The 13856-nt window shown below is 37.8% G+C and overlaps 2 protein-coding genes across 4 annotated transcripts in view; one reads left to right on the top strand and one right to left on the bottom strand.

Annotated features, from left to right (window-relative positions):
- LOC105231136 (ubiquitin-conjugating enzyme E2 G1) overlaps window positions 1-13856 on the bottom strand; it is a 539049-nt gene that overhangs the window by 116587 nt on the left and 408606 nt on the right. The gene's annotated exons all lie outside the window — the stretch shown is intronic.
- LOC125776729 (uncharacterized) lies at window positions 3642-12337 on the top strand. Its single transcript, XM_049450280.1, has 2 exons — window positions 3642-3955; window positions 11529-12337. Exon 2 carries the CDS (start codon window positions 11535-11537, stop codon window positions 12147-12149), a length of 615 nt encoding a protein of 204 aa, XP_049306237.1. The 5' UTR covers window positions 3642-3955; window positions 11529-11534; the 3' UTR covers window positions 12150-12337.

Here is a 13856-nt window from a genome sequence, read left to right as displayed (position 1 = left end):
AACCTCTCAACTCAGTTGATTTGAGATATTTCTATTGAGGCATATTTTGTGAGGCTATTCTTGCTCAAACCTCATAAGAAAAAAGCTTAAAAAAGTCACCATCGAGGTAAAAAGCTTTTTGCTGTCAAACAGCTGTTTTAATAAAAATAAGCAAACAAAAATGGACACACAAATGGATAATTAGCATATGTAAGTAATTTTGCAAATTTTAAATATATATATATATATATACAATAATTTCATATATTCCTAGGCGAACAAAAACGAGAAACGGAAAGGACAAGTCAGGAGCAGCTGCAACATTACATAATGTTTTGCAAGCAGCATCCTGAGTTGCAACGAGGGAAGCTAACTCCAACCAACCCTCAAGTGCTGCAAGTACTTTGGTCGGAGTTAACAGATAATTTAAATGCCTTAAGACAGGGATGGGCATATTAGCCCTCAGTGGCATTTTGCCCGTGCGGGCACGAGTGCACATTTTGAGGGCTAGGTGAGAGGATCATCGTGGTCAAACATAAAGAGGGAAGTGAGAGCAACGTATTTTCCCACACCAGGTTTACAAATGAGAGCGCACGCATATATGGGAAGATGCACTGTGGGTAATAACTGTAAAATTGCCTAACAATTTTAAGTTTCTTTGTAACTACTAGGAATTTATAAAATGTAAGACAAATAACAAAAAGTATAATAATATTTGATTTTAGTAATCATTTTTTTAATATGTCTTTATATCAGCATTTAAAATATATAAATTTGGTTTAATCTCATTTGCTATAACTCCACGCATTATTGTACCAAGTACCAAAATTTAAATCAGATAACCTACTTCTTATTTTATATATAATTTTCGAAGCAAAAAGTTTCAAACCAGGTTATTTCTTTAAACTTCCTTATAGTTTATGAACCACTGTTTCTTCAAACACATATGACTAAACGAATCTTATGAAAACGCAATGTAAATAAATAGCCAACAACCCTTCGACACCCGCCAATCCTTTAATTTCTCTCACACCGCAGGGTTGCCAGGCTCGATATACTGTAGTTATTATAAAAATTGTCTTCAATATATTTGAAATTTTCTTAAAATAACTCAAATTCAGAATCGAATGCTATTATTTACAAATATATAAACTAGTTTTAATAGTTTGATTTCAGTTTTGATATTTTTTATTATGAAAAATTATAATTGAAAACTTGAATGTGTACAAAACTACATATGCGTATTGAGTAATGGCAACATTGTTCGAATGAAAACGAGAACAAAACGCTTGCCGCTCGTGTCGAAGTGAGAAGATGTTTCTGCCATTAGCGTTTGTATTCTATTTGTGTGCTTAGCCACTCTCAATCAATAATGCCATACCGCGCAAATATATTTTTATGTGATGATTTCTTATATTTTTGAAAATATGTGCTCCCTTTCTATAGCGCATATTATTATTTTAATACATTCCCCGAGGCAACTTAAATTTTTAAAATTTAACAAAACAATTATAGAAAAAAACCTCAATTCTTTGAATATTTTGATAAAACAACTAAACTGAAAATATCACAAATCATATACATATTTATATAAGCATTTTCATTAAATGGAACTGCAATATGTTTAAACACAATATATAAATATAATGGTCGCAAGTATCTTTTCTTTTTTATATATATATGCAGATATGCATACATATGAACGTATAAAAGCCCACAACTTGAGAAAAGTTTGCCCAATTGTAACTAAAATGAATTTTTACAACTGGCATCACCACCATTAACTGATCTATCACATGTACAGTGGTGTGAACAAAATAGGAACAACTATAGGTGTTGTGAAGTTATAAAATGTGCTGTTTTCTTATTAAATAAAATTGTTTTAAGATACAAGTATAACTTATATATTTTTTCCTAACAGTGATTAGAATTTCCCACCATACAAAGGTAAATGAAAACTAATTTTAATGCGAAACTCTGAACCCTGCAAATTATGTTTACCTCCTTTTGTTCACACAACTGTACAATTCCGATATGAAGTAAACTTCCGCTCTTTAATTTGTGTACAATGTCAGTATTGCCGCAACCACTCTGCCATGGATAACATGATACGAAACTCTTTGAATCGAGAGAGAGCTGTCAAAACTCGCATTTTTAATAACATTTGTCAATGATGCCACTGCTGAAAAAAATTAGATTGGGTATATAAAAAATTATACAAAACACTAAATTAAACACTTTAAAAATGCATACATATATAAATGCTAAAATGCAAAATCATTAATTAATTTACATAAACATTTATTTTGCCAAAATATGTTCGCACAGTTCAATGAAATTTCATTTCACATTAATTTCGTCAAGTAATTATAGCGCTTTACTTCTGGCATCCCGCCTTTTCTGAAATCAACTGTCAAAAATTCCCTGATCTCCATCGCTGTCAAATAATCAGGGAACGCGTTTGACAGAAAAAGAGAGCCAATGCTAAAGTTGCGTATCATGTTATCCATGACTCTGCGATGAACATTAAATTACGGAGGATTGTAATTGATTTTTTTCGCAACTTTTCGCAACTTGTTATGCCCTTCTCTCCGTAAACTGATATTCCCCTCATCTAGCCCCCATGCGCACTTTGCTAACTTTGCGGGCAAAAAATGTGCCCATCCCTGCCTTAAGAGGATCAACTCGGTCGGCAGCCAAGTGGAGGGAGGTAAGTTCATAAATGCTTGTGTATGCTTCTCATTATTAAAATACATATGTTTCCATAGTAATTGAGGTTATGGCTAAATTGTCAGAAAAATTAAATAAGTAATAATAAAAATGTAAAAAAATACAAAAATGAAATAAAATAAAATGAATTATTTAAACATATGTAGATGTCTTTTTATTCATTCTTAGAGGAAGTAAAATGTACAGAGACAGTAAGTAACTTACATATATGTATATATGTATATATATTTATACAGTGGTACTCCAATGTAACGAATGATATAATGTTGGCACCGTTCGTTAAACTGAAATATTCGTTATATCGGAAACGAAAACTAAATTAATATTGGTACATATATGTTTAAAAATAACTATTTATTCATGAATTCATAAGCATTGGTTGAAATAAATACATATACAATGGAAAATGCTTACAATAAAATTAATAAAAGTTGAATTTTATAACAAAAATATGAGCATTATTCAACTGAAAAGAAATTTTGAGATCCTGTGCCTTTTGATGTAGGCTTTTCAATAGAAATATTTTTTCCTGTTCCACGTTGTTTTCTTCAGACCATTTGATACACTTCTCAAAGCAGTCGATGGCATCAGGATGCTTTATTGGCGGCACAGCTACAACTGCAGCGGTATCACCTTCCTCCTCTTCCGAAATTTCTATAGCTAGTTCATTTTCAGCACTCGGGTTCTCTTCTACAAGTATGTATAAATGAGCATCTTCCCCCGACATCCACACACACACCACACTATTACACCACACTATTACACCACAACACCTCAACCTCCCAACACCGACACGCAGCTTCACCATACCCACCATCAACGCTTACAACCCACATTTCACACTACTCGCGAGAGCACCACACATCGACACCCACATATACGTACACCAACCAACCACATCACACCATCTGATCGCCCACACCACAGGGAGAAAGAGGAAAAAACAAGGAGATCGCAACTTCACTTCGTTTGCGACCTTCACCGCGACCTGTACGCCTGTGCGATAACCTTTTTTCCGGCCTCTTCGATCGCTGTGAATTTTTGCTTTTTTTCCGCGAGTTATTCCGTCCATGCTCGACCGGAGTTTTTGCGTCATACCGTGTATAAATTAACATAAAGATTTTTACATTGTCATTAAATCATTTTTTAATAAACCCCATTGGGACATTGCCGATTTGGTACAACCCTACGCGTGTGCATAGACACTAAACGTATTTTGTGCAGAAAATTAGTGGTGGTGCAAAAGGTGAGGGCGGAGAAGTGTATTATATTCATGGTCCTTCGAGACATAAGGAACGGCACATTGGAAACAGAAAAATAAAAAAATTTTAAGTGACAACAAAATACCCGAGGCTGAGTGCAGTGAAACAAAAAAAAAAAAAAACAGTTAAGTGGGAGAGAAAATACATATGTACATATGTATATATAATATAAAGAAAAATTATTAAAATTAATTATTATTGTGCAATATATGCAAAAAGAAATAAAGGTACATACCTATCTATATATAAACAAAAACTAACAAAGTGTATAAAAATTGAAAAATAAATTTCAAAAAAAAAAAAAAAAACAAAAAAAATATAAATAAAAGTACCTACTGTGCAGTGAAGTGCATAACAATACAAACACAAAAGACTGTGAAAAATTTACGTATAAAACAACAGATCAAATCAATTAAATCTAATTTCCACTAACAACATAAAACGGGCGCGAAACTCAATAAATATAAAACAACTTAAACTTAATACAAATTAAACAAAAGAAAGGAGCAATAAGTCAACAAGTTGGAACGCCGGCGGAGAAGCGAAACATCACCCAAGGAAGCGCACACATTTTATAATTTAACCCCCAAAATCCCTGAGGAAAATCTGAGTGAGTGTATCTATTCCACTTTTGATTTTTATTATAATATGTATATATGTATGTAACTTGCACCAACGGTCAAAATCATAGAACCGATATTAATTAAACCCGTTTAATGAATACGGTTAGTAAAGGCTTTAAATCGGCGGCAAATTTAATTACCGATAGAGACGAATACGGTAAATAATATATACTATATACATGTATGTATATGTATCCACAGTATACATATACGCGTGTATGTATTTATATACATTTAATTAAAATAATTATTTTCCTTGCTTTTTTTAACTTACCTTCGTGTATACAATACACACAATCCACGGAAAAGATTCAGGTATTCATTATCAAAATATTCTGGCAATACCGCTTCAGTTTACAAACTGTGAGAGGGATACTTGCAAATCATACAGACAATACCTCTTCAGCTTATTAAGCTGTGAGAGGAATTGCATCCAAACCGTAAGCAACAAAAAAAAAAAAAAAAAAAAAAGAGAGAAGCAAGAGGAATAAAGCATAAAAGAAAATAGAAACATACATACATATATACATATCCTCAAGCGGATTAAACATAACGAAAGAACATCAAATTTTTTATACATAGAGATACACATATATGTATATATATATATATATATATCCCTATAAATATACCTACCTACAAAATATAAATAACATACATTAGCGCTTTAGCGCATATTTCTAAACGCGAACATACAACCGCGAACACATAAATGCGAATTGTTTTATACCCTATACATATTGCCGTATATCTCCAAACGCTTGTATACCTATAACCATAGGATACAATTAAATAAGACAAAAAAAAATATAATAATAATAAATAAACGGTGCAGAAAATCGAATAGTACTGGTTGAAAATTATATATTTCATACGAATTACCTTGTACATACATACATACATGTATTGAAATTTGGCGATTTCTTAGCATTTATCTTGTTCCTTGTTAAACAAGAACAAGCATATTTGCACATAGTTTATTTAACGCATACTATATGCACATATCATCCTCACGTATGTACAAAGGATATTGACCTAGTTTTCAGTGCGCGCTGATACAAGGGCATACAGATAAAACCGTAAACAAAAAAATATTTTTTCAAAAAAAAAAAAGGAAGTAAATACAAACGCGCGCAATAAAAGCGATAAACGCATTCTAAAATTCTTTTTCATAAATAACAGCTCTTCTTTATTGAAAAGAGTTTTCGGTTACACATATACTATATTTTACTAATTCAATTGTTCGGAAATAACAACTCTTATTTATTGAAAAGAGTTTTTGGTAATGTCTCTATTATATATATATATATATTTTATTAATTAAAATTTTCTGAATGAGCACTGATTCAAAAGAATCTAAAGCAGAATTCTTAAGAATTCCAAAAATGATTACTGATGACAAAAGTCCGTGTACACCTGCAGAAGCTACACGCTCGAAGCAAGGTGCTACAAAGCAAAAACGGGGGAAAGACATTTCTTATATTAAATTCATTTCTGAGAGTGACAGCTTGATTAAATACTGCACTCGATTTGCATCTTCACCGATTCAAGATAACTCTGAATCGGTACTAGAAATAAAAAATAAATCTATTGACAATTTTTGGACACGCCTCCAAGCTGCATACGACGCAATAGTAGAAACTGCTGATTCAGATCTACCCGAAAATTTCAAATCTTCGGCTTACGCCAAATACGAAAATTGCTTAGACCGCTATGAAGACACAAAAGCAATGATATCAGATCAATTAAAACTTATTAAGTCAATTTCACCTACTCCCCACAGTAGAGTAGAGTTACCACAATTGCAAGCCCAAGAGGCAAGTTCAGGCATTCATCTCAAAGTGCCAGCGTGTGATACGGAAATATTTCATGGAGGTTATGAACAATGGCCGTCCTTCCGGGACATGTTTACAGCCGTGTACATAAACCATCCAAAATTATCACAAGCGCAAAAACTGTATCACCTCCGATACAAAACTAAAGGTCAAGCAGGCGTAATAGTCAAGCAGTTCGCATTGAATGACGATAATTTTAATTTAGCTTGGGAAGCTTTAAGACAAAGATATGAAAATGAGAGAATATTAGTTGACAAGCAAGTAACGATACTTATGAACTTGCCAAGAATTCAAAGAGAAACCAGTGAATAATTCATGAAACTAGAATCCACTGTTTCAAATTGTTTGTCGGTTCTATCGACACAAAATATTCCCACTCACAATTGGGATCCTATTCTGGTAAACATATGTACCGCCGCATTACCAGAAAAATCATTACTTTTGTGGGAGCAATCGCTCTCATCAAGAAGAAAATGCCCAACGTGGCAGCAGATGAAAGATTTCTTAACTACCCAATACGAAATTGCGGAAAGGGTAGACAAAAAAGTAGTCAGAACTAAAAACGTTCAACAAGACCTAAATCGAAGCTTCAATAAACCCCAAGCCGGAAGCAACAATCATTTAAACAAAAGTTTTTTCAAAGCACAATCGTTCATATCTGAACAAAATAAATTCACGTCATGCGAACTATGTTCTGGAGGGCATAAGTTAAAAGCTTGCGAGAAATTTAAAAAAATGAATGTCAATGAAAGGAACAACTTTGTCAGGTCAAAAAGACTCTGTACAAACTGCTTGTCCCACTCACACAATCTTAATACTTGCGAAAGCAAATTTAATTGCGTATACTGCCACAAAAGGCATCATTCTATGTTACATCTCAATAACTTTCCCAACACATCTCATAGCAGCGCTTTTTCAAAAAAAGCCACGGGTTTAGTTGCCACAGCAACTCCCGAAACAAAACCTCAAGAAAATTGCCAAGAGACACCATGTTGTTCAAAGGCAATAAAAACTCAAACGCTACACAGCGAAAATCATAGTAGAGTACTACTACCCACAGCAGTTGTCTCCATCGAACATCGAGGAGAACTGTTCAAACTAAGAGCCCTAATAGACCAAGGATCGCAACGATCATTCATAGCGTCTAGGGCACAAAATAGGCTAAAACTGCCAACAAAACATGCCAACTATGAAATTACGGGAATGGGCGGACGAGTAGTACAAAACTCACATAAAATCTGCCCCATTATCCTAATTTCCCCCCAAGCGGATAAGCGCATTCAAGCAAATGCTATTGTCTTACCGCAACTGACAAACATGCTTCCAAGTTATCAAATAAATAGCAAGCAGTGGGATAAGATTTCACATCTCACTCTAGCAGATCCCAACTGCAACACCCCCGCTCAAATAGACCTTCTATTAGGCAGCGATCTCATATCGCAAATTATACTAGAAGGTGTTGAAAAAATTTCGAAAACACTACTGGCGCAAAATACCATTTTCGGATGGGTCCTAAGTGGACTAGTTGCGGAACCAGTCACAGCCATGACAACTCAAGTTGAGGAAATCTCAAACGAGTACCTCAATTCACAATTGAGAAAGTTTTGGGAGGTAGAAGAACTCCCCCCCGTTCCAATTTCAACACCAGAAGATCAGTATTGTGAAGACTTTTACAAAGCCACAACTACTCGATCAGATAATGGTCGGTATGTCGTACGACTACCAATAAAACAACAATTTCCAGACACACTCGCCTTAGGTCACTCTCGCACCTCTGCAATACAGCAGTTTCTAAGTATGGAGAAAAACCTACTTAAAAAAGGTGAGCTTAAACAAGTTTATGATGGTGTCGTGGAAGAATACCTTCATTTAGATCACAAGCCCATGTGAAAAAATCATAAAAGGCAAATATTACTCTTTCTACTTGCCACATCATGCAGTAGTAAAGCCTGAGAAGAAAACAACAAAAGTTCGAGTGGTCTTCAATGCATCACGATCCACGAGCTCAGGTAATTCCCTAAATGATATTCTATTTACGGGACCCACAATCCAACCAGATTTAATGCTCCTCATATTGAACTGGCGTATATACAAATACGTATTCAATGGAGATGTCGAAAAGATGTATCGACAAATACTGGTTCATAAAGATGATCAAGATTTTCAGCGAATTATTTTCCGAAAATCTGCCAATAGTCCACTACGCGACTTTAAATTGAAAACAGTTACTTTTGGCGTAAACTGTGCCCCATATCTAGCCATTCGTACACTACACGAACTGGCAGAAGACACAAAGCCAGAATTTCCACTGGCAACACATGTCTTAAAAACGCAAACGTATGTAGACGATATCCTGTCTGGAAGCCACAGTCTTTCACAAGCATATGAGACCTTATCACAGGTAATAAATGCCCTCAATACCGCAGGGTTTCCTTTAAAAAGATTACTGCCAATCACCCAAATATTTTAAAAAATATTCCTAAAGACCATTTGTTGGATACTAATTTCCTTATATTTGAAAAGGATAGTACAACAAAAACACTAGGCATCCAATGGAATGCGATATCGGACCAGTTTTCATACACGACTGAGTCCATATCCGCATTATCCGCCAGTACTAAACGCCAAATTCTCTCCTCGGTGGCAAAACTTTTTGACCCCGCAGGATGGCTTTCGCCAATTATGATACAAGCGAAAATCTTGATCCAAGAATTATGGCTAGACGGAACCGACTGGGACGAACAAGTGAAACCTATTCGGTTAGAAAAATGGTCCCAGTTCGCTAATAACTTGAACGACATCTCGAAGATACAAATTCCACGGTGGGTAAACTATTCCCCCGAATACAAAGTGGAACTACACGGCTTTTGCGACGCCTCTGAAAAGGCATATTGTGCCACTATATATGTGCGTACACAAAGCGATGTCGCAACTACAAGCCACTTATTAGCGGCAAAAGCAAAAGTTGCGCCTCTAAAAACGCTAAGTCTCCCACGACTTGAACTCTGTGGCGCTCTGCTACTAGCAAAGCTAGCTTCAATCGTGCAGACCCACTTAAATATGGCGAAATACAGATTATATTTATGGTCCGATTCCGAGATAGTTCTAGCCTGGTTAGAAAAACCACCACATGCGTGGAAAACTTATATTTCTAACCGAACATCTGAGATACTTGGCCTAGTAGGATCAGCCACTTGGCGTCACGTAGCCAGTGCTGACAATCCTGCTGATTTAGGTACAAGAGGATGCAAACCTCTGCATCTTGCCACCTCCACCCTATGGTGGAATGGCCCCCGATGGTTAACAGAATCTCCCGATTCTTGGCCACAATCGCCCATGCGCAACATACTTGCCCCAGAAAGTCGTAAAATCGACACTTATCATGCAACACTGGATGACACTGACATCCTTGAACGATTTTCATCGTTCCCCCGAGCCCTCCGAGTAGTTGCCTATATGCTCAAGTTTTTAGAGCGGCTTAAACTTAAAGTTAAAGGAGCAACTTATCTCCATTGCGATAAATTGACGCACCAAGACTTACAAAAAGCAAAGGTCGCTCTTATCGCATCAACCCAAATGCGCTACTTCAGCCGCGATATAGAATTACTAAGAGAATCGAAGCCTATCGATAAAAAGAGCTCACTCTTAGTTCTAAACCCATTTCTAGATACGAAAGGTTTACTTCGGGCGAATGGTCGGCTTGCTAATTCAAGCCTAACGTACAATGAACGCCACCCTATAATCATACCAGAGAGGTGTCCGTTTGCCACTTTATTCATTAGATATATCCACATACTAATGCTCCACGCCGAACATCGGCTCATGCAACATATGGTCCGCCAAGAGCTGTACATACCCCGACTGAAGCCCCAAATAAAGAAGTGCATTTTCATGTGCAAAATCTGCACTATGCATAAGCAGAAAATGCGATCGCAGATTATGGCAGCACTTCCACCTGAACGCTGCAATTTTGCTCTGCCTTTCACCACTACAGGTGTAGATTTTGCTGGGCCTTTTATGATAAAGGCATCCATGCTAAGGTCACCTACCCTCATGAAAGGCTATGTGGCTGTTTTTGTCTGTTTCACGACAAAAGCAGTACACCTTGAGCTATGTACGAATCTGACGACGGAGGCTTTTCTTGCGGCTTTTGCTCGTTTCGTCGGACGACGAGGCTTCCCATCAAAAATCATGAGCGATAATGGTAAAACTTTTATCGGAGCTCAAAGAGCTACCGAAAGACAGTTTGTGGACTTCACAAAACAAGTCTCACCTGACATTGTCCAAAAATACGCTCCTCAAGGTATCAATTGGCAGTTTATACCCCCCAGCGCCCCTCATATGGGCGGCTTATGGGAGTCAGCTGTAAAAAGCTTCAAATCCCATTTTAAAAAGATAGCTGGCAACCACAAATTCAATTATGAAGAATTCACGACACTCTTAACTAGAATTGAAGCCGTTCTTAATTCACGGCCTCTCGCTGCACTCTCGCAAGATCCCTCAGACTTTACTGCCCTCACACCAGGGCATTTTCTTAAAGGAGCGCCCATTCTGGCCACACCTGAGCCAGGCGTGGAGTCGCTTTCCTTATTAAATCGTTGGGAAAGAATTAAAATTCTACATCACGACTTCAGTCGTCGATGGAAAAATGATTATTTAAAGGACCTCCACAGAAGGTACCGATGGAAAATCACAGAAAACGCGCCTAAGCTTGGAGATTGTGTCCTAATCAATGACGATTGTCTCCCCCCTACCGAATGGCGGCTTGGCCGCATAGAGAAGCTCTACTACGGCTCCGACGGTCATATTCGCGTAGTCGATCTCCGTACACAAACGGGAACCAGGCCGCTCGTTAAGCTATGCTTTTTGCCAACCGCGGATAAAACCGAAAAGTAAACCGAAAATAACGTAATCGTAATCAATAAACAAAGAGACAGAATAAATGATAGCAAAATTATCAACTAGTAATAAACACTAACACAAAAACAAAACAAGGTCGATCCATATGACGACTCACTCACGCCCCCTTACGTGGCACAACCGGCCATATGATTATACACAAATATATATGATAATTAAAAATACTATTTTCTTAACAGATCCATATGGATGCCGAGATGACAACTGTGCCCACGCCCACTGTGCGTTCCGCCGTCACGGTTCCGCGCCCTAGAGCCACACCAGTAGCAGCGCCGCGCACAACCATCGCTGCTGCACCTCCCCGAGAAACTCCATCGGCTCCGCGCAGTGACACGCAAGTACGGGCTCCGGAACCGCCACAACTTCAGTGCGAGCTATGTCGCCGCCGACATCGATTGCCACATTGTGGCATCTTCAAGGGTATGACACCTCAGCAACGTCAGCAGGTCGCCCAGGCCCACGGTCATTGCTTGAATTGTCTGGCGCCTACCCATCTAACGCGCGAATGCGCCACTGGGTATCAGTGCCAGGTGTGTATGGGTCACCATCATACGATGCTCCACCGCAATACCGGACCCGACGTCGAGCGTCATCATGCCCCCCGGGGCCGTACTGCCAGCCGACGACCCCCGCGACCGCAACCGCGAAGGCAAACCTTCCCTTCGGAGGAGTCCCGCTTCTGGCGTCAACGTCATACCACCTCGTATCGGAGGCGCCATCCTAGACCGCAAGCCCGCCGTAAGACGGGCCTCAGCAACGTTGTAGCGACTCTACAACAACTACAGAGGTTACTAGGCTAAACACTCGCCTAGGGGGGCCAGGATGTATAAATGAGCATCTTTCCCCGACATCCACACATACACCACACTATTACACCACATCACCTCAACCTCCCAACACCGACACGCAGCTTCACCATACCCACCATCAACGCTTACAACCCACATATACGTACACCAACCAACCACATCACACCATCTGATCGCCCACACCACAGGGAGAAAGAGGAAAAAACAAGGAGATCGCAACTTCACTTCGTTTGCGACCTTCACCGCGACCTGTACGCCTGTGCGATAACCTTTTTTCCGACCTCTTCGATCGCTGTGCATTTTTGCTTTTTTTCCGCGAGTTATTCCGTCCATGCTCGACCGGAGTTTTTGCGTCATACCGTGTATAAATTAACATAAAGATTTTTACATTGTCATTAAATCATTTTTTAATAAACCCCATTGGGACATTGCCGATTTGGTACAACCCTACGCGTGTGCATAGACACTAAACTTATTTTGTGCAGAAAATTAGTGGTGGTGCAAAAGGTGAGTGCGGAGAAGTGTATTATATTCAAAGTACATTGTCTACACTGTTCCATGCTTCCAAATCTTCTGTGTTGAAGTTTGATATTCGTCTTTCTTTAACGATTGTCGTCTCAATGTGCCAGCATGTGTATATTTAACACTTCTTATCACTTTCCGGCAATTTTTTAAAATTGTGCAAACACTCGATTTTGGAATACCATATTTCAAAGAGATTTCTTTCAGGGGTTTCCACTTTTTATTTTCGTCAGTTATTTTTAATTTGTCACCCAAGCAAAGCCGTTTCCGAATTGAAGACATTTTTAAATAATTTATGCGATATCCTCACTTTACCACTTTGAACTCACAACTGATATTTCGCGCAATGAAGCGTGCATAAAAAAATAAATAGAATTCTTTAAAAAAAATAGCTCAATAATAACAGGAACTAACGGGTATTTAACTACCTGCATTGTTTTTTGTTGTAATACAAACGCCATACATTCGTAATATCGAGTTCATCCAATTTCCAGCTTTCGTTATATAGAGTCATTAATGTATTGAAAAACAGCGTTCGTTATATTGAACATTCGTTATATCGGCGTTCGTTATACTGGAGAACCACTGTATATATATTATGGTGTGCCATTCAGAGGCAACTTTTTTTTTTCAACTGAAAAACAGGCTCAAACCATTCGAAAATGTGTAAAAAAAAAGTCCCTCAAAAGATGAGCTCCTAATATTAATATTAAGAGGTGCCTATTTCAAATTTTCTGTTTTCCATATAAATTACATAGAAAAAAAATCATTTTTTTTTTGCGGTGGTTATTGTGCGGAGGTTTTATATGTGCCCCGATGGTTGCCAGTATGGATGGTAAACTCGATCCCGATTCTACTCGAGAATCGAGTTTTCTCGTTAAATAATCGATTTTTCGTGGGGTGGGGTGGTCTAGAGGGCTGAAGAAGAAGGGCAATATAGGGAAATTTTTTACATAAATCGCAAATAAAAAAGATTTATCACTGACTGAATCTTTTGAAACTCTTATACACAACTCAGCTCAAACCTATAACAGTCGTACGCAACTACACTGACTGTCGCCGTTTCGTCAGCGTTAAGATCTATGCGAAATACAAAAAAACATGGCACGCGCCAAATAAAACATTTACATTCAATTTATGTAGTGAGTATTTTAGATCAGTGATGTTCAATTGCGA

Source organism: Bactrocera dorsalis, chromosome 2, assembly GCF_023373825.1.
Source record: "Bactrocera dorsalis isolate Fly_Bdor chromosome 2, ASM2337382v1, whole genome shotgun sequence".
Lineage (NCBI taxonomy): Eukaryota > Metazoa > Arthropoda > Insecta > Diptera > Tephritidae > Bactrocera > Bactrocera dorsalis.
The sequence above is the reverse complement of the archived record's forward strand: the minus strand, read 5'-3'. Positions and strand labels throughout refer to the sequence as shown.